At 46.6% G+C, this 26,147-nt stretch overlaps 1 protein-coding gene across 1 annotated transcript in view; it reads right to left on the bottom strand.

The window, feature by feature from the left end:
- The window catches only part of LOC140480825 (disintegrin and metalloproteinase domain-containing protein 12-like), a 241,911-nt gene that overhangs the window by 76,967 nt on the left and 138,797 nt on the right, over nt 1–26,147 (bottom strand). The window contains exons 9-10 of the mRNA XM_072576274.1: nt 24,002–24,168; nt 6,339–6,423 (exon numbers count right to left, since the gene is read on the bottom strand). Coding sequence (XP_072432375.1) covers nt 6,339–6,423; nt 24,002–24,168 — 252 coding nt within the window. The remainder of the gene's footprint in view (nt 1–6,338; nt 6,424–24,001; nt 24,169–26,147) is intronic.

Genomic DNA, 26,147 nt, shown 5'->3' with positions numbered 1-26,147 from the left:
AGTTTAAGTGCAACCTAAAGGTGTACAGGTCACCTTTAGCCCAGAAGAGACCCCAATGATCCAATAACTGAAAACCTTGCCCCCTCCACCAGCTCCTCAACCACACACTCATCTGGCCTATCTTTCTATTTCTGTCCTAACTGGCATGTGGCACTAGGGGTAATCCAGGGATCACTATGCTTGAGGTCCTGCTTTTTAACTTCTTACATAACTCCCTAGACTCATTTTGAGGGACCCCATCTCCTTGTTTACCTCTGTCATTTGTATCGATGTACACAATGACCTCTGGCTGTACACCCTCCCCCTCTTCAGAATGTTTTGTCACTGCTCAGAGACATCCTTAACCCTGGCATCTGGGAGGCAACATACCATCCTGGTGTTTCCTCTGCGGCCACTAAACCTCCTGTCTGACTCCCAATTATATTATTATAATTATATAATATTAACTGTATTATAGATCCCCACATAGTCAGCCTGGTATGAGAGGAGCAAATATGGAGTGAGATTGTAGGTACCTGTCGGAATAATAGGATAGTATTGGTTGGAGATTTTAATTTCCCTTGTACTTACTGGGCCACACAGAGTATAAAAGACCTGGATGGGGTGGAATTTGTCAAATGTGTCCAAGAAAGTTTCCTCAATCAATATGTAGAGAGCTCTACTTAGGAAGGGACAACACTGAACCTCTTCCTCGGAAACAAGGTCACGCAAGTGACTAAAGTGTCAGTCGGACAGCAGTTTGGGTAGAGTAACCATAACTCTCTTAGTTTTAACGTTGCTATGGAAAAAGATAGGACAGATCCATTAGTTAAGGTGCTAAACTGGAACATGGCCAATTTTGGGGCCATTAGTTGGGATTTAGCAGAGGTTGATTGGTTGTGTCTGTTTGAAGGAAAAGGAACAACTGGCAAATGGGAGGCTTTTAAAAGCATGATATCAAGAATCCAGGGACAGTATGTTCCTATTAGAGTGAAGGGGAAAGCTGGCAGGTTTAGGGATCACAGGCTGACGAGGGATATTGAGGCTCTTGTCAGGAAAAAGAATAGGTATACATTGGGTTGAAGCTATCAAATTCAAATGAATCCCTAGATGACAATAAAACATGTAGGACCACATTTAAGAGGGAAATCAGAAGAGCTACAAGAGGGTTGAAGTTCTTGAGAAGATTTGTGAGGTTGTGAATGAGATTGTTGACTTGCTCACTGAGCTGGTAAGTTTGTTTACGGACATTTTGACACCATTCTAAGTAACATCATCAGTATGCCCCCAGTGAAGTGTTGGTGTTCTGTCCCACATGCTATTTATGGGTCTGGGTCTACTGGGGTTGATGGTATCATTTCTGGTTTTGTTTCTGTATGGGGTTTGTTAGTTAGTGGAGTTCCGGGTTGAGCGCCAGGCTTCCAAGAATTCCTATGCATGTCTCTGTTTGGCTTGTCCAAGGATGAATACATTATCCCAGTCAAATTGGTGTCCTCCATGTCTGAATGTAAGGACACAAATGATAGTTGATCATGCCTGTTGGTAGCTAGTTGGTGTTCATGTACCCTGTTTTCTTCCAGTTTGCCCGATGTAATGTTTGTGGCAGTCTTTATATAGTATTTTGAATTTAAGATTGGTTCTGTTAGTTGTGGTTTTGGAAAGCTTTATACTCATCAGTGCCTATCATAGTGTAGTTATTGGTTTGTGGGCTACCATAATACCTCAGGGTCAGAGTTGTCTGGTGGTCATTTTGGATTTGTCATTGATGTATAGAAGTATGACCAGTGTATCCAGACGTGTTGTCTTCCTGTTGTGATCTGTCCTGTAGGTGTTGGCAGCCTACGCTTTTTGGGTACCTGTTGTTTCTGAAGATGTGTAGGTGTTGTTCCTCAGCTTTGCACAGCTCCAAGGCGCTGCAGTGTGTTACGGCTCACTTAAACAATGTTCTGATGCAATTCTGTTTATGGCTGTTGGGATAGTTGCTGTTGTAGTTTAATATTTGGTCTTTGTGGATGGCTTTCCAGTATATACTGGTCTGAAGCTTTCCATTGCCCTTACATTTGACCATTATGTGCAGGAAGGGAAGTCTGTTGTTGTCCTTTTCTTCCTTGGTGAATTTAATGCTGGTGAGAATGTTGTTTGATTTCATGGATTTCTTCTGTTAAGCCCATTTGGTAATAACAAAGGTGTTATCCACAAAGCAGATTCAAAGTTTAGGTTGGATAGTGGGAAGAGCTGTCCATTTTTGTCTTTGCATTATAGCTTCCACAATTAGTCCTGACATTGCTGATCCTATGGCTGTTCCGTTGATTTATCTGTATACCTGGCTGTTGAAAATGAAGTGGGTCATGAGGCTTCCTTGATGATCGTGTTGGCGTTATAGGGTGTCTGTATCACTGGTCCTTGTGGAAGTGAGGCTAGTGTTTCCTTGGCTCGGGCAATGTCTATGGAGGTAAATAGTGCACTCACATCAAAGGAGAGCACAAACTCTCCTTCACCTATTCTGGTGTCCTTGATGATGTTGAGGAATTCGGAGTAGATGGAGTGGGTTGAGCTGTGTACCAGGTTTTACAGACTCCATCGTGGTACTTTTGCTGTGAGGGTATGAAATGGATCTGGCAGATAAGGTTAAAGATAATGCCAAGAGATGCTAGAGCTATATTAAATGTAAAATGGTGGCAAGGGGGATAATTGGTCTCTCTAAAGATCAGCATTGCTGTCCAAGTGTGGAGCCACAGGAGATGGGAGAAATTTTTAATGAATATTTCTCCTTAGTGTTTACTGAGAACAGAATAATGGATGCTAAGGAAGTAAGGGAAACAAATGGGGATGTTTTGGACCGGATACATATTACCAGTGAGCAAATGTTTGGAGCGTTAAAGCGCATTAAGGGAGATAAATCCCCTGGGCCTGATCAAGTCCATCCTCGGACATTGTGGCAAGCTCGGGTAGAAACTGCAGAGGCCCTTGCAGAGATTTTTGCTTCATCTTTACCCACTGGTGAAGTTACAAAAAGCTGGAGGGTGGCTAATGTTGTTGCATTGTTTAAAAAAGATAGCAAAAACATGCCAAAGAGCTACAGGCCAATGAGCTTGACATCAGTGGGAGGCAAGATATTGGAAAGAATACTGAGGGACAGGATCAACCAACATTTGGATAGCCAAGGTCTGATTATGAATAGTCAGCATGGATTTGTGCACTGTAAGTCATGTGTATCAAATCTTTTAGAGTTTTTCAAATAGGTAACCAAGAGGACAGATGGGGATAGGACAATCAATGTTGTCCATATGGCTTTAGTGAGGCCATTAACAAGATCCTGCACAGCGGGCCAACCATGAAGGTTATGTTTCATGGGATCCAGGGAGAGCTAGCTAAATGGCTTGAATTGGCTTGAAGGTAGGAAGCAAAGGGTGATGTTTGAAGTTTGTTTCTCGGACTGGAGGCCTGTGACTCCAATGGGACAGTGCTTTTGTTGTTTGTTATTCATATAAATGATCTGCATGTGAATATACAAGCATGTTAGAAACGTTGCACATGTTACAAAATTAGGAAGTATTCTTGATAGCAAGGAAGGTTATCAAAAATTATAGGTGAGGAAGTGGGCTGAAAATTGGCATCTGCAATTCAATAAAGATAATTGTGAGATTTTGCACTTTAGAAAATCAAACAAAGGTAGGACTTGTACAGTAAATGGTAAGGTCCTGAGGAGTGTTTTGGAACAATGGGACCTTGGAATACAATTACATTGTCTTTGAAAGTGGTGTCATGGGTAGACAGGATGGTGAAGAAGGCATTTAGCATGCTGGCCTTCATCGGTTGAAGCATTGAGTAAAGGAGTTGGGATGTTATGTTACAGTTGTATAAGTTGTTGGTGAGGCAGCACTTGGAGTGTTGTATACAGTTGTGGTCACCCTGTTATAGGAAAGACATAGTTAAACTGGAATTAGAATGTTGTCAGGACTAGTAGGCCTGAGTTTTAGGGAGAGATTGGCCAGGATAGGACCTTATTCCTTCGAGCACAGGAGAATGAGGTGTGACCTTATTGAGGTGTATAAAATCATGAGGGACAGAGATAGCATGAATGCATATAGTCTTTTCTTCCTGGGGATGGAAAATTGAAAACTAGGGCATAGGTTTAACTTGAGAGGAGAAAGTTTTAGAAGGACCTGAGGGGCAACTTCTTCCCGCAGAGAGTATTGCATATATGGAAGCAGCTTCCAGAGAAAGTGGTTGAGGCAGGTACAATAGCAACATTTACGAAACATTTGTACAGGTACATGGATGGGAAGGGTTTAGAGGGATATTGACCAAATACAGGTAATCGGAAGAAGCTTAGCGAGCACCATGGTCAGTATGGACCAGTTAGGCTGAGGGGCCTGTTTCCATGCTGTAATACACTATGACACTATAACACCCTCCCCAGGTGGCAGGCCCCTGAGAGAGGACTCCTGTGTAGAGAGCCCTCCATTGGGATCCCTGCCACCTGGTATGTAAGTACTCCAAGGTGAGTCTGAATGACAGGTAAAGGAGGAGAGGTGGATGGTCGCAGCGGTCTCCACAGAGTCGTTTTGCCTACCTGAAAACATGGATCACATATTCCGGAGGCAGCTCAGGTTGTAGGACACAGGTGCCAGAGAGAAGTATGGAATCTGAGTGCCATTGTGAAATTCCATCTGGGCAGGGATACGCAAAAACCAGATCTCTTGCATACCTGAGCATCCTCGAACTGGGGCACCATGTGATGGCTGAGCACTGCTGTTTTTAGAAGTTGGATTGCAGTGGTTGTGAGCCAGATGTCTACCACCACCTTGTTTGCCAACTTCTGTGGCAACATCCAGTCCAGGCCCCTGTCATCCAGTATGTTCCCAACTCTCATCATCTCTGCAGCCCTGGCCCTCCGTCCTGCCAGCCATTTGAAATTGCAATAGTGGTGTGTCCGTTCCTGAGCAATAGCTCTCTGACAATAGCCAGATGAACTGCCCCAATCAGGGAACTCATATTCTGTGATGTCCAGCTGTTTTAGTGTTAAGAAAGAAAATCATCTATGATCAGGTGGATAATGGAGCAAACTTGAACTTTTGGTGGTCCATTTCCACTTTTTTAAAATAATGTCTTATCCTCATCACGTTAACTGTTGCATTTGGATCTGTTCGTGTCTGGGTTATTGGAGTGTTCACTGCACCATTTCTAGGGTGTCAAGTCCCATCTTCGCACTGAGAATATCCTTGTGTTTTGAGCCTCACTACCATCATGTTCACTGGCAGAGATTCAGAACAAATGTGGAAACTCAAAACTGGTGACATGTGCCTGCAGTTCATGAATCTGATATTGCATACTTAAGATTCGTGCTTATTTTCAGTCCCTGACACCAACTCTGAGGTTTGAGTTGTCCTGATTTTCTGTGTATCCATAAGCAACCAATGTTCCTTATGCTGCTACCTTGTGTTGAAAAGTGTGTGCAGCAGCTACTGCAAACATAGATAATTAGCAAATTCTCATGAGAGCTGAGAGCTAAATACCTGGAAACACTTCAATCTTAAACATTTGAAATGTTTCCCTTGGAGATGTCTCAGTGGTCAATTGAACCTCAATCCCAATGACAACACACTTTGACTTGAAGTTTGATAATTGTCCTCAACCTTTTATGGAGTGGAATGTGTGGTTTTGCTCATTCGTGATTTGCACTTTAAGTGAAAGGGAAATGGAGCATATGGGCAGGTTTCTCTGGAGACTAAGACTGTTTGAGGCCAGATAAAAGGCACAAAGCCTGTTGAGCTCATATTACACTATGAAACGTGTGGCACTGGAAAAGCATGGCACTTTTAAAAACAAAGGAAAAAAGGGGCTCACAGTGCCAGGAACCTGGGTTCGATTCTAGCCTCGGGTGACTGTCTGTGTGGAGTTTGCATATTCTCCCCATGTCTGTGTGGGTTTCCATTGGGTGCTCTGGGTTCCTCCCACAGTCCAGATTAGGTGAATTGGCCAGGCTAAGTTGTCCATTGTGTTTAGAGATGTGTAGGTTAGGCGTTTAATGTGGCAGTGTGGGTCTGGGTGGGTTACTGTTCAGAGGGTCGGTGTGGACTTTTAGGGCCAAAGGGCTTGTTTCCACACTGTAGGGATTCTATGATTACCCAGTGATGTACGGGCAGAAGACTGAAAAAAAGCAAAGGTTAGATCCAGTTGCTCAAAGTAGACAAAGGTTAGGTGCATGTACAGTGATAGCAATTGCTCTGTTAATTGATGTTGATCCATGTTTATTTTAAGTTTTGTGGAAGTAAATGTTCTGGTCAATCTTAGATGAGAGCAGGGTGTTACAATCCACAGTGAGTAAGTAAATAGAAGAGCAAGAGAATACTCACTGAATTTACTCCTCCAGAATATCTTTTTGAACACATAGCACCTAAAGGTGCCACACCTGCGACACCTTCGTCAAAATGGCCCCCTCTGTAAAAGAGAAATCACCATTAACAGAACACTGTCCTAGACTCAAGAAATACTGATAGAGCATTCATCTTTTGTAAAGACCACGGAGTTCCTGCAATTTTTATGTGTAAGTCATGACTTGTGCTCCAGAAATATTTGTGTACTTCAGTAAGACGTTCGACAAGGTTCCCCATGGGAGACTGATTAGTAGGGTTACATCTCAGGAAATACAGGGAGACCAAGACATTTGGAAACAGAACTGGCTCAAAGGGAGAAGACAGGGTGGTGGTGGAGGGTTATTTTTCAGACTGGAGGCCTGTGACTAGTGGAGTATCACAAGGATCGGTGCTGGTTCCTCTACTTTTTGTCACTTACATAAATGATTTGGATGCGAGCATAAGAGGTACAGTTAGTAAGTTTGCAGATGACACCAAAATTGGAGGTGTAGTGGACAGCAAAGAGGATTACCTCAGATTACAACAGGATCTGGACCAGAGGGGCCAATGGGCTGAGAAGTGGCAGATGGAGTTTAATTCAGATAAATGCGAGGTGCTGCATTTTGGGAAAGCAAATCTTAGCAGGACTTATACATTTAATGGTAAGGTCTTAGGGGGTGTCGCTGAACAAAGAGACCTTGGAGTGCAGGTTCATAGCTCCTTGAAAGTCGAATCACAGGTAGATACGACATTGAAGAAGGCATTTGGTATGCTTTCCTTTATTGGTCAGAGTATTGAGTACAGGAGTTGGGAGGTCATGTTGCGGCTGTACAGGACATTGGTTAGGCCACTGTTGGAATATTGCGTGCAATTCTGGTCTCCTTCTTATTGGAAGGATGTTGTGAACCTTGAAGGGGCTCAGAAAAGATTTACAAGGATGTTGCCAGGGTTGGAGGATTTGAGCTATAGGGAGAGGCTGAATAGGCTGGGGCGGTTTTCCCTGGAGCGTCGGAGGCTGAGGGGTGACCTTATAGAGGTTTACAAAATTATGAGGGACATGGATAGGATGAATAGGCAAAGTCCTTTCCCTGGGGTTGGGAGTCCAGAACTCAAGGGCATGGGTTTAGGGTGAGAGGGGAAAGATATAAAAGAGACCTGAGGGGCAACTTTTTCACGCAGAGGGTAGTATGTGTACCCGTTGCCAGAGGAAGTGGTGTAGGCTGGTACAATTGCAATATTTAAGAGGCATTTGGATGGATATATGAATAGGAGTGGTTTGGAGGGATATGGGCCGGGTGGGACGAGATTGGTTTGGGATATCTGGTTGGCATGGACAGGTTGGACGAAGGGTCTGTTTCCATGCTGTACATCTCTATTACTTAATGACTCTCTGCACATCCAGAAGCTGGTACACTGGCATCCCCCCAAGAAGGGGGAATCTCTGAGACAGATATGCCCAACTATGGCTAACCAAGGACATTGAGGAGAGCATTAAGTTGAAAGAAAAAATATAGAAGAAGGACAGCATGGTAGCTCAGTAGTTAACACTGCTGCCTCACTGCACCAGGGTCTTGGGTTCGATTCCTCCCTCAGGCAACTGTCTGTGTAGAGGTGGCACTTTCTCTCCACGTATGTCTGGGTTCCCACTGGGTGCTCTGGTTTCCTCCCACAAAGATGCGCTGGTTAGGTTAATTGGCAACATAAAATTGCCCATAGTATTCAGGGAGGTGTAGGTTAGATGAATTAGCCAAGGGAAATGCAGGGTTGCAGAGATAGGATCGGATGTGAACTTGTTGGGCTAAATGCTGTTTCTGTAGGGATTCTAAACAAATGGCCAAAATCAGTGACAATCCCAAAGACTGCACGTGGAGTTTGCACATTTCCCTGTTTCTGTATGGGTTTCCTTCCGGTGCTCTGGTTTCCTCCCCCAGTCCAAGGATGTTCAAGGAAGGTGAATTGGCCATGCTAAATTGTCTATAGTGTTAGGTGCTACAGTCGAGGGAAATGGGTCTGGGTGGGTTACTCTTCAGAGGGGATAGTGTGGACTTGTTGGGCCAAATGACCTGCCTGCACCCTCTAGGAAATCTAATCTAAGACTTGGATAAATACACAATCTACAAAGACGAGCTAAAAAGATAATAAAGATGTAGAAAATAAACGATGAGGGCAAGCTAGCAAGGATTTAAATATTGTGAATTAGAGCTTTTTAAATATATAAAAAGGAAGAAGAGGTCACAATGAACCTTAGCCCCTTAGAAAATGAATCAAGAGAGACAGCTTTGGAGAAGAAGGAAATGACAGAGGAGTTGAACAGATATTTTGCAACGACTTTACAGTGGAATATACTTTGAACAACTTTGATTTGATTAATTTCTTGTGTCATGTATTTATCACAGTGAAAAGTGTTGTTTAATGACATCACTGTGCAGCGACCTCTTAAAACCCAGAAAGTAAACCAAAACATAGATAATAAACTAAAATAAACAATGAAGTTCATCTTATACTCTTGACAAAGTGAGGTGGTCTTTGGTACAGCTCTTGTTTCTAGCTCAGCTCCTCTACCCTGGTCCTTGAGTCCATACTGTGAAGCTCACCACACTGCAGCCACTGCAACACTCTCTGGTGCCATCTCACTTCCACCAGTGCCACCATGTTTTCACGCTGGGTTGACCTTGATGATGCAGCCACTGCTGATGCTGCAGGACCCTGCACTGGGACCAAAATCACTGCTTCTGCCATCAGGCACCCAGTTCTAGCAGCAAGTTGGAACTTTGACTCAGTCTGCAAGTTTGGACCATTGGATTAAGGACTGAAGAATACAGGGGAGGAATGAAGTAACATCACCATCACTGGAGAAGTAGTATTAGACCAACTAACGAGGCAATAGGCAAAAAGGTCCCCCTGGCCCTGATGGCTTGAATCAGAGGATCATAAAAGAGCAGATACAGAGATAATGGATGCATTGGTTGTAATTTTCCAAAGATCCTTGAGTTTGGAGAAGTAACAGAGGCTGGAAAACTGCCATTGTGACACTGCTATTCAAAAAGTAAGGGAGGCAAAAAGCAGGGAACTGCAGACTGATTAGCCTTTCATCTATAACTGGAAAAGTATTGGAATCAATTATTAAGGAAATCATAGCAGAACATTTGGAAAATCATCATCTAATCAAGGAGAGTCAGCATGGGTTCCTGAAAAAGAAATCGTGTTGACTAATTTAATCGAGAAATTTGAGGATGTTTCAACCACAATGGATAAAGGGAACCAGTAACCCAGCCAGTTATAACCTCATCATTTATTCTCGATCATCAGTAAAGTGATGGAAGGGGTCATCGACAGTGCTATCAAGCAGCACCTGCTCAGCAATAACCTGCTCAGTGACGTCCAGTATGTGATTCTCCAGGGCCACTCAGTTCCAGACCTCATTCCAACCTTGATTCAAACATGGCCAAAAGAGCTGAATTGCAGAGGGGAGGTGAATGACAGTTGTTGGCATCAAGGCTGCATTTGACTGAGTGTGACACCAAGGAGCTCAAGGGGAAAGTGAGGACTGCAGATGCTGGAGATCAGAGTCGAAAAGTGTGGTGCTGGCAAAGCACAGCAGGTCGGGCAGCATCCGAGGAGCAGGACAATCGACGTTTTGGGCAGAGGTCCTTCATGAAGAATGTACATGCCCAAAGTGTCGATTCTTTTGCTCCTCAGAAGCTGCCTGACCTGCTGTGCTTTTCCATCACTACACTTTTTTGACACCAAGGAGCTGGAGCAAAACTGGAATCAATGGATATCGAGGGAAAGCTGGAAGATTGGAAGATGGTTGTGGTTGTTGGAAATCAGTCATCTCCATGACATCTCTGCAGGCAGGAGTACTTCAGGAAAGCGTCCTCAGCCCAATCATCTTCAGCTGCTTCATTAATGAGCTCTATCATAAGGTCAGCGGAAGAGATAATCAGCACCATTGGTGACTCCTCAGGTACTGAAGCAGTGCAAGTACAAATGCAACAAATCCTGGACAATTTCCAGACTTTGGATGATAAGAGGCAAGTAACGTACACGCTGCAGACATGGACATCTATGACCATCACCAATGAGAAAGAATCAAACCTCTATCCTTTGACATTCTATGGTGTTATCAACGCGGAATGCCCTACTATCAACATCTTGGGATTACCATTGACCCAAACCTCAATTGGACTATGCATATGAATAAGAAAAAGTGAAGAGTGCAGTTGCTGGAGAGTCAGATTTGAAAAGTGTGGCACTGGAAATGCAAGGCAGGTCAGGCAGCATCCGAGGAGCAGGAGAGTCAATGTTTCAGGCATAAGCTCTCATCAGGAATGTTTGGGGGGGTGGGGGTGGAAGAGAATTGTGAGATAAATAGGAGGGCGGGGGTGAGGCTTGGGGGAGGAGGTAGATAAGAAGGTGATAGGTGAATGCAGGTGGGGAGATGGAGCTGATAGGTGGGAAGGAAGATGAACAGGTGGTTAAGAGAGCAGTGCCAAGTTGGAAGGTTGGATCTGGGATGACGTGAGGGGCTGGGGAAATGAGGAAACTGATGAAATCGACCTTGTTGCCATGTGGTCGGAGGGTCCCAAGGCAGATGATGAGGCATTCTTCCTCCAATGTCATGAGGCTTGGACTTGGTGATGGAGGAGGGCCAGGACTTGCTTGTTCTTGGTGGAGTGGGAGGGGGAGTTGAAATAGTCGATCACAAGATGATGGGTTTGTTGGGTGCATGTGTCCCGGAGATGTTCTCTGAAAAGTTCCATGAGTTAGCGTTCTGTCTCCTCAGTGTAGAGAAGAGCACATTGAGAGCAAGGTGAGAGCCCATGGTGTTCGAGGTGAGCGACTGGGATGGATTGAGGATTGGCTGTCTGACAGAAGGCAGAGAGTTGGGATAAAAGGTTCTTTTTCAGAATAGCAGCCGGTGACGAGCGGTGTCCCGCAGGGTTCAGTGTTGGGGCCACAGCTGTTCGCATTATATATTAATGATCGGGATGAAGGGACTGGGGGCATTCTAGCGAAGTTTGCCGATGATACGAAGATAGATGGACAGGCAGGTAGTACTGAGGAAGTGGGGAGGCTGCAGAAGAATCTAGACAGTTTGGGAGAGTGGTCCAGGAAATGGCTGATGGAATTCAATGTGAACAAATGCGAGGTCTTGCACTTTGGCAAAAAGAATAAAAGCACAGATTACTTTCTAAACAGTGAGAAAATTTGTAAAGCCAAAGTACAAAGGGTTCTGGGAGTGCTAGTCGAGGATTCTCTAAAGGTCAACATGCAGGTTGAGTCTGTGATTAAGAAAGCGAATGCAATGTTGTCACTTATCTCAAGAGGGTTGGAATATAAAAACACCGTTGTGCTACTGAGACTTTATAAAGCTCTGGTTAGGCCCCATTTGGAGTGTCCAGTTTTGGTCCCCACACCTCAGGAAGGACATACTGGCAGTGGAACGTGTCCAGCGGAGATTCACACGGATGATCCCTGGAATGGTAGGTCTAATATATGAGGAACGGCTGAGGATCCTGGGATTGTATTCATTGGAGTTTAGAAGATTAAGGGGAGACTTAATAGAGACGTACAAGATAATACATGGCTTGGAAAGGGTAGATGCTAGGAAATTGTTTCCGTTAGGTGAGGAGACTAGGACCTCTGGACACAGCCTTAGAATTAGAGGGGGTAAATTCAGAACAGAAATGTGGAGACATTTCTTCAGCCAGAGAGTGGTGGGCCTGTGGAATTCATTGCCGCAGAGTGCAGTGGAGGCCGGGACGCTAAATGTCTTCAAGGCAGAGATTGATAGATTCTTGCTGTCTCGGGGAATTAAGGGCTACGGGGAGAATGCGGGTAAGTGGAGTTGAAGTGCCCATCAGCCATGATGGAATGGCGGAGTGGACTTGATGGGCCGAATGGCCTTACTTCCACTCCTATGTCTTATGGTCTTATGGTCTTAATACAGGGGATGAGGTGGGTGGATGTGCAGGAAAATCTCTGTGGATGTGAAAAGATTCTTTGGGGCCTTGGACGACGTGAAGGGAGCGGTGTGGGCATAGGTTTTACACCGCTTGCGGCAGGAAGAGAAGGTACCAGATATGGAGTGTGGAGTGGTGGGGCACATGGACCTCCAGAGGGGAGCCTCTGTGGAATGCAGATAGGGCAAGGGACCTATCTCTCTGGTGATGGGGTTTGATTGTAGGTGGTGAAAATGGCAGAGGATAATGCGCTGAATCTGGATATTTGGAGGAGTAGGATTCACAGGTGGAGGTGCAGAAAGTGGTGGAGATGTGCTGGAGGGCATTGTTGATCACGTGAGGGGGCAATTGCAGTCCTTGAAATAGGAGGCCGTCTGGGATGTTCTGGAGTTGAATTGCTCCTCCTGGGAGCAGATACAGCAAAGGAGGAGGAATTGGAAGTAAGGGATTGTGTTTTTGCAGGGAGCGGGATGGGAGGAGGTGTAATCGGGGTCACCGTGGGAATCAGTATGTTTGAAATAGATGTTTGTGTTGAGGCATTCACTGGAGATGGATGTGGAGATGTTTAGGAAGGGGACTGAGGTGTCTGAGATGGTCCAACTGAACTTAAGGTCAGGGTGGAAGGTGTTAGTGATGTTGATGAACTGTTCCACCTCCTCATGGGAGCAGTCATCAATGTAACAGTGGAAGAGGTGGTGGATGATGCAGGTGCAACTGCGGAAGATGGACTGTTCCATGATTCCTATGCACAGGCAGGTTTCACTGGGGCCCATGTGGGTTCTCATGGCTGCCCTTTTGGTCTGAAGCAAGTGGGAGGATTCGAAGGAGAAGTTGTTCGGTGTAAGAACAAGTTCTGCCAATGGAATGAATGTGTTGGTCGAGGCGTGTGATTGGGTGGTGGGAGAGGATGAAACGAAGGGCTAGGAGCCCTTCGTCATGGCGGATGGATGTGTATAGAGGCTCGATGTCCATGGTGAAGATGAGGCATTGGTGGCTGGGGGAACAAAAGTCATGCAGGAGGTGGAGGGTGTGGGTGGTGTCCAGAATGTGTGTGGGGACATTTTGGACCAAGGAGGGGAGGGGGGCAAGACGGTGTCAAAGTATGAGGAGACAGGTTCGGTGGGGCAAGAGCAGCTGGAGACAATAGGTCAACTGGGGCAGTCAGGTTTGTGAATTGTGGGTAAGAGGTCGGAATTGGTTGTGCGGGATTCTGGGAATATGAGGTTGGAGGCTGTGGATGGACAATCCCCTGAGGTGATGAGGTTGTGGATGGTCTTGGAAATGATGGTTTGGTGATGGGAGGTAAGGTTATGGTCAAGGGGGCAGTAGTTGGAAGTGTCCGTGCGTTGGTGTCTGACTTCAGAGATGTAGAGGTCAGTGCGCCAAACTGCTGCTGTGGCCCCCTTGTCTGATGGTTTGATGGTGAGGTTGGATTGGAGCAGAGTGAATGAAGGGCTGTGTATTGTGATTGTGAGTGTGAGAGTTTAGAGCAGGTGAGAGGGGTGGGCAGGTTCAAGTGGTTAGTGTCACGGCAGCAGTTGGAGAGGAAGAGGTCCAGGGCAGGTAAGAGACAGGGCGGGGTGTCCAAGAGACAAATGTTGGTGGCGAGGAAAGTGGTTCTGAGAGGGTGGGTGGGAGGGAGTCATGATTGAAAAAGTAAGCAAGGTAACAGAGGCTGCAGAAGAAATATTTGATGTCACGACGTGTGTGAAATTCATTGATCTGGTAGCATTGTGGGTTGAAGGTTATACCTTTACTGATCTTTCATCCTCAGTGAGGGGTAGGTCTGGGGAAATGGTAAAATCTCGGCGTCGCTGGGGCCTGGTGTCGAGCTGCAGTTGGGAGTGGGGGCAGAGACTGTCTCTGGAGTAGGGACAGTCATGTGATCATTGGTGATGTCACTCGAGGAAGTGATGTAAATGCCAACAGAAAGGAGGTGCGAAGCAGTGCATTTGATACCACCCAGGCGGTGGAAGTGACATTTTGGGAGGTGTTCGCAGAAGCAGTATCTTCGGCAGTGGAGGTAACATAGTTTATTAGATTAGATTACTAACAGTGGGGAAATAGGCCCTTCAGCCCAACAAGTCCACACTGACCCGCTGAAGGGCACCCACCCAAACCCTTTCCCCTACACTACGGGCAATTTAGCATGGCCAATTCATCTAACCTGCACATTTTTGGACTGTGGGAGGAAACTGGAGCACCTGGAGGAAACCCACGCAGACACAGGGAAAATGTTGGATTAGTGGTGCTGGAAGAGCACATCAGTTCAGGCAGCATCCAAGTAGCAGCAAAGTCAACGTTTCGGGCAAAAGCCCTTCATCAGGAATAAAGGCAGTGAGCCTGAAGCATGGAGAGATAAGCTAGAGGAGGGTGGGGGTGGGGAGAGAGTAGCATAGAGTACAATGGGTGAGTGGGGGAGGAGATGAAGGTGATAGGTCAAGGAGGAGAGGGTGGAGTGGATAGGTGGAAAAGGAGATACGCAGGTTCGACAAGTCCGGACAAGTCAAGGAGACAGTGCTGAGCTGGAAGTTTGAAACTAGGAGGAGGTGGGGGAAGGGGAAATGAGGAAACTGTTGAAGTCCACATTGATGCCCTGGGGTTGAAGTGTTCTGAGGCGGAAGATGAGGCGTTCTTCCTCCAGGCGTCTGGTGGTGAGGGAGCGGCGGTGAAGGAGGCCCAGGACCTCCATGTCCTCGGCAGAGTGGGAGGGGGAGTTGAAATGTTGGGCCACGGGGCGGTTTGGTTGATTGGTGCGGGTGTCTCGGAGATGTTCCCTAAAGCGCTCTGCTAGGAGGCGCCCAGTCTCCCCAATGTAGAGGAGACCACATCGGGAGCAACGGATACAATAAATGATATTAGTGGATGTGCAGGTAAAACTTTGATGGATGTGGAAGGCTCCTTTAGGGCCTTGGATAGAGGTGAGGGAGGAGGTGTGGGTGCAGGTTTTACAGTTCCTGCGGTGGCAGGGGAAAGTGCCAGAATGGGAGGGTGGGTCGTAGGGGGGTGTGGACCACACCAGGTAGTCACAGATGGAAAGGGGTGGGGAGGGAAATATATCCCTGGTGGTGGGTCTTTTTGGAGGTGGCGGAAATGTCAGCGGATGATTTGGTTTATGCGAAGGTTTGTAGGGTGGAAGGTGAGCACCAGGGGCGTTCTGTCCTTGTTACGGTTGGATGGGTGGGGTTTGAGGGCAGAGGTGTGGGATGTGGACGAGATGTGTTGGAGGGCATTTTTAACCACGTGGGAAGGGAAATTGCGGTCTCTATAGAAGGAGGCCATCTGGTGTGTTCTATGGTGGAACTGGTCCTCCTGGGAGCAGATACGGCGGAGGCGGAGAGATTGGGAATACTGGATGGCATTTTTGTAGCAGATAGGGTGGGAAGCGGTGTAATCCAGGTAGCTGTGGGAGTCGGTGGGTTTGTAAAAAATGTCAACTTCACCAACACATTCCACCCTGACCTTAAATTTACCTGGACCATCTCTGACACCTCGCTCTCCTTCCTGGACCTCTCCATCTCCATTAGTGATGACTGACTTGACACTGACATTTTTTACAAACCCACTGATCCCACATCTACCTGGATTACACCTCTTGCCACCCTATCGTTTGCAAAAATGCCATCCCGTATTCCCAATTTCTCTGCCTCCGCCGTATCTGCTCCCAGGAGGACCAGTTCCACCATAGAACACACCAGGTGGCCTTCTTCTTTAGAGACCGCAATTTCCCTTCCCACGTGGTTAAAGATGCCCTCCAACGCATCTTGTCCACATCCCGCACCTCTGCCCTCAAACCCCACCCCTCCAACCGTAACAAGGACAGAACACCCCTGGTGCTCACCTTCCACCCTACAAACCTTTGCACAAACCAAATCATCCGCCAACATTTCCGCCACCTCCAAAACGACCCCACCACCAGGTATATATTTCCCTCCCCACCCCTTTCCACCTTCCGCAAAGACCGTTCCCTCCGCGACTACCTGGTCAGGTCCACACCCCCCTACGATCCACCCTCCCATTCTACCTGCGCCCACACCTCCTCCCTCACCTCTATCCAAGGCCTGAAAGGAGCCTTCCACATCCAAAGTTTTACCTGCACATCCACTAATATCATTTATTGTATCCGTTGCTCCCGATGTGGTCTCCTCTACATTGGGGAGACTGGGCGCCTCCTAGCAGAGCGCTTTAGGGAACATCTCAGAGACACCCGCACCAATCAACCAAACCGCCCCGTGGCCCAACATTTCAACTCCCCCTCCCACTCTGCCGAGGACATGGAGGTCCTGGGCCTCCTTCACCGCCGCTCCCTCACCACCAGACGCCTGGAGGAAAAACGTCTCATCTTCCGCCTCAGAACACTTCAACCCCAGGGCATCAATGTGGACTTCAACAGTTTCCTCATTTCCCCTTCCCCCACCTCCTCCTAGTTTCAAACTTCCAGCTCAGCACTGTCTCCTTGACTTGTCCGGACTTGTCGAACCTGCGTATCTCCTTTTCCACCTATCCACTCCACCCTCCCCTCCCTGACCTATCACCTTCATCTCCTCCCCCACTCACCCATTGTACTCTATGCTACTCTCTCCCCACCCCCACCCTCCTCTAGCTTAGTCTCTCCATGCTTCAGGCTCACTGCCTTTATTCTTGATGAAGGGCTTTTGCCCGAAACGTCAATTTCGCTGCTCGTTGGATGCTACCTGAACTGCTGTGCTCTTCCAGCACCACTAATCCAGTATTTGCTTTCCAGCATCTGCAGTCATTGTTTTTACCACAGGGAGAATGTGCAAACTCCACACAGTCAATCGCCTGAGGCAGGAAGTGAACCCGGGTCTCTGGCGCTGTGAGGCGGTGAGTGCCATCAGTGGGGTGGAAGTGGTACGTTCAACGGCAAAAGCATGGGTGGAAGAGGCATCTATGGCAGTGTGCGAGGTAAGCATGATCATCGGTGGTGTTCTGGTGAGCAACAACAGTAGAGGTGTAAGTGGCATATGAATACAAAGGCTTTAAGAGCAGATCAGAGGCAAGGAATACTGCATGAGTTACCTAAAGCCTAGCCATCATTGACAAAGCACAAGTCAGGTGTGTGAGGGAATGTGTACCACTTGCCTGAATGGATGCAGCTCCAACAACACTTAGGAATCTTGATAGCATCCCAAGATAAAGCAGCTTGCTTGATTGGCACCACATCTACAAATATCTGTTCTCTCCACCACCAATGCTCAGTTGCAGCAATGTGTACTATCTACAAGATGTATCGCAGAAATTCATCAAAGATCCTTTGGCAGCACCTTCCAAATCCATGAACACTCCCATCTGGAAGGACAAGATACATGGGAATACGAGTACTGGCAAGTTCCCTTCCAAATCATTCCCCATCCTGACTTGTATGGATTTCAGTAACGCGTTGAATAAGATTTTCCCACGGTAGGCTATTGTACAAAGTACAGAGGCATGGGATTGAGGGTGATTTAACAGTTTGGTTCAGAAATTGGCTAGCTGAAAGAAGAGAGGCTGGCGGTTGATGTGAAATATTAATCCTGGATATCAGTTACCTGTGGTGTATCACAAGGATCTGTTTTGGGGAAACTGCTGTTGGTCATTTTTATAAATGACCTGGATGAGGGCATAGAAGGATGACACTCAGGTTGGTAGAGTTATCAATAGTGATGAAGGATGTTGTAGCTTACAGAGGGACATAAATAAGCTGCAGAGTTGGGCTGGGAGGTGGCAAATGGAGTTTAATGTGGAAAAGTGTGAGGTGATTCACTTTGGAAGGAGTAACAGGAATGCAGAGTACTGGGCTAATGGTAAGATTCTTGGTAATGTAGATGAGCAGAGAGATCTCAGTATCCAGGTGCATAGAGTCTTGAAAGTTGCTGTCCAGGTTAATAGGGTTGTTAAGAAGGCATATGGTGTGTTAGCTTTTGGACATTAACCGCCCCAACCTGTCTACCTCCCTCCCCCACTCCAACCGCTCACCCTCACAACACGCAGCCCTCCAATCCCTCTGCTCCAATCCCAACCTCACCATCAAGCCAGCGGATAAAGGGGGCGCAGTGGTAGTCTGGCGCACTGACCTCTACATCGCTGAAGCCAAACGTCAACTCGAGGACACCTCTTCCTACTGCCCCCTCGACCATGACCCCACCCCCCATCACCAAACCATCATCTCCCAGACCATACAGAACCTCATCACCTCAGGAGATCTCCCACCCACAGCTTCCAACCTCATAGTTCGGGAACCCCGCACTGCCCGGTTCTACCTCCTTCCCAAGATCCACAAGCCTGACCACCCTGGCCGACCCATTGTCTCAGCATGCTCCTGCCCCACTGAACTCATGTCTACCTACCTCGACACTGTCCTATCCCCCCTAGTCCAGGAAATCCCCACATACGTTCGAGACACCACCCATGCCCTCCACCTCCTCCAAGACTTCCGTTTCCCTGGCCCCCAACGCCTCATCTTCACCATGGATATCCAATCCCTCTACACCTCCATCCGCCATGACCAGGGTCTCCAAGCCCTCCATTCTTTCCTCGCCAGACGTCCCCAACAGTACCCTTCCACTGACACTCTCATTCGTTTGGCCGAACTGGTCCTCACCCTTAACAATTTCTCCTTTGAATCCTCCCACTTCCTCCAGACCAAAGGGCACCCGTATGGGCCCCAGCTATGCCTGTCTCTTTGTTGGCTACGTAGAGCAGTTGATCTTCCGTAATTACACCGGCACCACTCCCCACCTCTTCCTCCGCTACATTGATGACTGCATTGGCGCCACCTCGTGCTCCCGCGAGGAGGTTGAGCAATTCATCAACTTCACCAACACATTCCACGCTGACCTTAAATTTACCTGGACCATCTCTGACACCTCCCTCCCCTTCCTGGACCTCTCCATCTCCATTAATGACGACCGACTTGACACTGATATTTTTTACAAACCCACCGACTCCCACTGCTACCTGGATTACACCTCTTCCCACCCTACCTCTTGCAAAAATGCCATCCTGTATTCCCAATTCCTCCGCCTCCGCCGGATCTGCTCCCAGGAGGACCAGTTCCACCACAGAACATACCAGATGGCCTCCTTCTTTAGAGACCGCAATTTCCCTTCCCACGTGGTTAAAGATGCCCTCCAACACATCTCGTCTACATCCCGCACCTCCGCCCTCAGACCCCACCCCTCCAACCGTAACAAGGACAGAACGCCCCTGGTGCTCACCTTCCACCCGACCAACCTTCGCATCAACCAAATCATCCGCCGACATTTCCGCCACCTCCAAAAAGACCCCACCACCAGGGATATATTTCCCTCCCCACCCCTTTCCGCCTTCCACAAAGACCATTCTCTCCGCGACTACCTGGTCAGGTCCACGTCCCCAAACAACCCACCCTCCAATCCTGGCACTTTCCCCTGCCACCGCAGGAACTGTAAAACCTGCGCCCACACCTCCTCCCTCACCTCTATCCAAGGCCCTAAAGGAGCCTTCCACATCCATCAAAGTTTTACTTGCACATCCACTAATATCATTTATTCTATCCGTTGCTCCCGATGTGGTCTCCTCTACATTGGGGAGACTGGGCGCCTCCTAGCAGAGCGCTTTAGGGAACATCTCCGAGACACCCACACCAATCAACCACACCGCCCCATCGCCCAACATTTCAACTCCCCCTCCCACTCTGCCGAGGACATGGAGGTCCTGGGCCTCCTTCACCGCCGCTCTCTCACCACCAGATGCCTGGAGGAAGAACGCCTCATCTTCCGCCTCGGAACACTTCAATCCCAGGGCATCAATGTGGACTTCAACAGTTTCCTCATTTCCCCTTCCCCCACCTCACCCTAGTTCTAAACTTCCAGCTCAGTAACTGTCCCCATGACTTGTCCGGACTTGTCCTACCTGCCTATCTCCTTTTCCACCTATCCACTCCACCCTCTCCTCCTTGACCTATCACCTTCATCCCCTCCCCCACTCACCCATTGTACTCTATGCTACTTTCTCCCCACCCCCACCCTCCTCTAGCTTATCTCTCCACGGTTCAGGCTCACTGCCTTTATTCCTGATGAAGAGCTTTTGCCCGAAACGTCGATTTCGAAGCTACTTGGATGCTGCCTGAACTGCTGTGCTCTTCCTGCGCCACTGGTCCAGAATCTGGTTTCCAGCATCTGCAGTCATTGTTTTTACCTGGTAGAAGGATGCCATGAGGTCATGCAGCAGGTGTACAAAACTCTGGTGCGGCCGCACTTGGAGTATTGCGTACAGTTCTGGTCACCACATCATAGAAAGGATGTGGAAGCTTTGGAAAAGATTCAGAGGAGATTTACTAGGATGTTGCCTGATAGAGAAGGAAGGTGTTAAGAGGAAAGGCTGAGACACTTGAAGCTGTTTTTGTTAGAGAGCAGAAAGTTGAGAGGTGACTTAATTGAGACATATAAGGTAATCAAAGGATTAAATAGGGTGGACAGTGAAAGTCCTTTTCCTCGGATGGTAATGGCTGGCACGAGGGGACATAGCTTTAAATTGAAGAATGATAAATGTTAGAACATAGAAAAATACAGCGCAGTACAGGCCCTTTGGCCCTCGATGTTGCGCCAATCCAAGCCCACCTAACCTACACTAGCCCAATATCCTCCATATGCCTATCCAATGCCCATTTAAATGCCCATAAAGAGGGAGAGTCCACCACTGCTACTGGCATGAATTCACGACTCGCTGAGTAAAGAATCTACCCCAAACATCTTTCCTATACCTACCACCCCTTAATTTAAAGCTATGCCCCCTCCATAGCTGACTCCATACGTGGAAAAAGGTTCTCATGGTCAACCCTGTCTAAACCCCTAATCATCTTGTACACCTCTATCAAGTCACCCCTAAACCTTCTTTTCTCCAATGAAAACAGCCCCAAGTGCCTCAGCCTTTCCTCATACGATCTTCCTACCATACCAGGCAACATCCTGGTAAACCTCCTCTGCACCCGTTCCAGTGCCTCCACATCCTTCCTATAGTATGGCGACCAAAACTGCACACAATACTCTAGATGAGGCCGCACCAGAGTCTTATACAACGGCAACATGACCTCAGGACTCCGGAACTCTATTCCTCTACCAATAAAAGCCAGTACACCATATGCCTTCTTCACCGCACTATTTACCTGGGTGGCAACTTTCAGAGACCTGTGTACATGGACACCAAGATCTCTCTGCTCATCCACACTACTAAGTATCGGACCATTAGCCCAGTACCCCAACTTTTTGTTACTCATACCAAAGTGAATCACCTCACACTTACCCACATTGAACTCCATTTGCCACCTTTCTGCCCAGATTGGACAGATGTCAGAGTACTTTTTTTACTCAGAGAGTAGTAGAGGCATGGAATGCACTGCCTGCAACAATAGTAGACTCGTAACTTTATGGGCATTTGAATGGCCATTGGATAGGCATATGGACAAGAATGTAATAATGTAGGTTAGATGTGCTTCAGATTGGTTTCACAGGTCGGTGCAACATCGAGTGCCAAAGGGTTTGTACTGTGCTAAAACGTTCCATGTTCTGTGTGTCACTGTTCCTTCACTGTCACTGGATTTCCTTCTGAATGGCATAGTGGGTTAACCTGCAGCAAATTGACTGCTGTAGTTCAGGAAGGCAGCTCACCACCACCTTCTAAAGCGTAAAAATGTGTTGCTGGAAAACCGCAGCAGATCAGGTAGCATCAAAGGAGAAGGAGAATCAACGTTTCGCTAGGAACCCTCCAACCACAAGGGATGAATACAGATTTTCCAGCTTCCTCATTTCCCCTCCCCCCACCTTTTCTCAGTCCCAACCCTCTGACTCAGCACCGCCTTCTTGACCTGCAATCTTCTTCCCGACCTCTCCGCCCCCACCCCCTCTCCGGCCTATCACCCTCACCTTAACCTCCTTCCACCTATCACATTCCCAACGCCCCTCCCCCAAGTCCCTCCTCCCTACCTTTTATCTTAGCCTGCTTGGCACACTCTGACCAGAACTGGGCCCAGTTCTCCAGAAGAAGGCTCACCAATGAGCAATTGTTGTCTTTACACCCTGCTACTGAGCATACAATCTCTTTCCTGTATTCTGTCACGTTGTTGTTTGAGATCTGACCTACAAACGGTGGTGTTGTCAGCAAGCTTGTAAATGGAGTTGGGGTGGAATTTGGCTGACAGTCATGAGTGTATAAGAAGTATAGTAAGAGGCTGAGTACTCAGCCTCGTGGGTCACTGATGTTGAGGATTATAGTGCAAGTAGTGTTGTCGCGTGTTCTTTCTGATTACAGTTTATAGGTCAGTCGGTCGAGGATCCAGTTATAGAGAGGGGACCGAGACCTTAGTATCCAACTTTAGAGACGAGTTATAAGATCAAGGAGGTTATCTTGCTGCTGTGCAGAACTTTGGTTAAGTCACAGCTGAAAAAGTGTGTGCATTTCTGGTTCCCACATGATAGGAAACATGTGATTGCACTGGTGGTGGTACAGAAGAGATTTCCCAGAATGTTGCCTGGGATGAGCATTTCAATGATGAAAGGAGGCTGAATAAGTGTGGTTTGAGACTTTTGGAGCAGAGAAGGTTGAGAGTTTGAAGGCTGATAGATTTTTATAAGATTATAAGGGACATGAACAAGGTAGATAGGAAGGAGCTGTTCCCCTTTGCCGAAAGGTCATAAGGAAGAGTGTTATGAAGTTGAAGGTGTGTACTGTCCCTACAAGAGAGAGTGAAAACTGGCAAGCACATGTCATGTCACAGAGTGTGCTGAAAAATTGAAAGATGTAACCTAGATAGCAGTTGTTTCACAGCAGCTCAAATTTAACCAATCAGTTTAAATTATGTCCCAAGATACTAAAATCCAATCAAATTTGAATTTTACTGTTTTGACAACATACAACTAATGAGATGATCTGATGTTTGGGATATAAAAAAGCAGGCATTTTGGACAGTTAGCCAGAAAGCGCACCACCTGCCATTTTCAGACACTCTGCCTGAAACACACTCTCTCATAGGTACCTTTTTCATATGAAAAATCTGTGCAGCAGAAGACTGAAGGTGACCCTGGGAGATCTACGAACAGAGGAAGATTGACACTGGAGACGACAGCTGCTGTCTGATTTTGAAAATTAAGTTGCTGTAAATTTAATAGGGGCTTTATTGAATCACTTTATTATGATAGAGTGGGAGGTAGATAACAAGCCTTTAAGAGAATAGAGGCTCACAGTTGAAAGTAGTTGTTGTTTAATGTTCACTTCAGAGTGAAAGATTAAAATTGATCCTTTTCATTAAATTGTAGAATTTGTGTAGTTCTCTATCACTCATACTTTAACAGATTATGAGGTGAGATGAGCTTTTCTGTGTGCTTGGTTTAATTAGAGGGAGGGTTTACCGCTGTGTCATAACAGGAGGACAGAAATTTAAGGTGAAAGGCAGAAGATGTAGAGGGGAATTGAGGAAAGGTTTATTTTCACCCAGAGGGTTTGCTCAGCCTGGGAAGGAAGCCTTACAATTTTAATAAGTACTTGGATAAGCTCTTGAAATAATCATGTTCAAAGCTTTGGGCCAGCATAGTTGGAGCTATGAAGATTTTGAGTAGATTTGTTGGTGCAGAGTGGAGGACTGGTTCTGAACTATACTGTATGATTCACTATCCCGTTGTCAGTGTAGATTCAGTGTTGGATTATTGGGTGTGAGGTACTCACATGAAGAGATGGCCATTGTCGTTGTGTAGTCGTGGTAGAAGTGTATCCTGCCTCCATATCAGGAATTGATTCATTGTTGCTGATGCTTTCTTACTGATGGGAACTTGGTCTCTGGTCCACACCTCCACTCCAATCAGAGCAATGCGAATGTTGAATGGTCTGTAATACTGAAAAAGGGAGAAGTGTCTGTCACTCAAGGGATTGAATTGACCTGAAACATTGCTCAAACTCATCCGCTTTGACCAGACATCCCAAACTGAGGTTGTCCCATTTGCTCACATCTGACCCATATCCCTCCAAACCCCTCCTATTCATTTACACATCCAGGTGCCTTCCAAATATTGTAATTGTAACCACTTCACCATTTCCCCGGCAGCTCGTTCCAAACATGAACCACCCTCTGTGTTAAAAAAGTTACCCCTCAGGTCTTTTTTCTATAGAGTTATAGAAATGTATAGCACAGAGACCCCTTCTTTTTCTATAGAGTTATAGAAATATATAGCACAGAGACCCCCTCACTCTTACATGAGTAAGAAAAGGGTCTATGGTATTAGAGGCAAGGTACTAGCTAAGTTTGCAGGCGATACAAAGACAGGTGGATGGGCAAGTATTGAGGAGGCGGGGAGGCTGCAGAAAACTTTGGTTAAGAGAGTGGTAGATGAAATAGAACGATGGAAAGTGTGAGATCACGCACTTTTGTAGGAAGAATTGAGGTATGGATTATTTTGTAAATGGGGAGAAAATTCAGAAATCAGAAATTCAGAAGTGTATAAGGACTGAGGAGTCCTAGTCCAGGTTTCTCTTAAGGTAAACTTGCAGGTGGAATTGGTAGTTAGGAAGGCGCACACAATGCTGTCATTCATCTCGAGAGGACTAGATTTAAAAGCAGGGATGTACTTTGGAGGTTTTCTAAGCCTCTGGTCAGACAACATTTAGAGTATTATGAGCAATTTTGGGCCCCATACCTCAGGAAGGATATATTGGCCCTGGAGCGAGTTCAGAGGAAGTTCACCCTTCAGCCGACAAGGTTACCCTTCAGCCTCCAATGCTCCAGGGAAAAATGCCCTAGCTGATTCAGCCACCCCTTCTATCTCAAACCTATCATTGCCTGCAACGTCCTTGTAAATGTTTTCTGAACCATCTCAAATTTCACTATATCCTGCTGAAAGAAGTACGACCAGAATTGCATACAGTATTCCAAAGGTGGCCTCACCAGTGTCCTGTACATCCCAATGTCTTTACTCAATATTACAACCAAGCATGCCAAACACTTTCTTTACCATCCTGTCTCCCTGCAACTCCACTTTTAAAGAAAGGTGCACCTGCACCCAGAGGTCTCTTTGTTCTTCAAACTCCCAAAGTCCTTCCATTTCCTGAATAAGTCCTCCCTGATTTGCTTTACCAAAATGCAAGACCTCATGTTTGTCTAAATTAAACTCCAAATGCCACTTCTGGCCCATCCGGCCAACAGCTCATTATATTCTGAGATAATCTTCTTCACTGTCCACTGCACCACCTATTTTACTGTCATCTGCAAACTTACGAACTGTGCTCCCTATATTCACATCGAATTCATTGACATAAATGATGAAAAGCACTGGTCCCAGCACTAATTCTTATGGCACATCATTGTCTTTTTGCTACAGCAATGTAGTTCGTCTCACTGCCCAGCCTTTCACCTCTAGCCAGAAGTCACACGACACCAGGTTGTAGTCCAACAGGCTTATTTAAAATCACAAGCATTTGGAGCGCAATCCCTTTGTCAGGTGAAGTGAAAGACAAGAACACACAGTCATAGAGTTTATAGGCAGAGAGATCAAGGGCAGAGCTTACTAGCGTGAGCAGAGTATCGAATAATAAATCTCTGCAGATGACCAAGAGTGTTAGACGGTGTGAGTAAAGAATCAACAGCTGAATAACAAATGAAAGAATGACCTATAATCCAATTAAATGAAGCAGGGAAATAATTACAAAAAATTAAATATAATATGGTGCTTGAGACACACTAAATGATTGGCATAACATGATAGGTATAAGAATTGAAGGCCGAGGCTCGAACCAAAATAATAAGTTATCCAAAAATGTACAAACTAATTAAGGTAAACAGATCACGACAATTTATCAAGGTTGTGGTATCAGAACAGGA

This window comes from Chiloscyllium punctatum, chromosome 1 (genome assembly GCF_047496795.1).
Source record: "Chiloscyllium punctatum isolate Juve2018m chromosome 1, sChiPun1.3, whole genome shotgun sequence".
Classification (NCBI taxonomy): Eukaryota; Metazoa; Chordata; class Chondrichthyes; order Orectolobiformes; family Hemiscylliidae; genus Chiloscyllium; species Chiloscyllium punctatum.
This window is presented reverse-complemented; position numbering and strand designations above follow the sequence as displayed.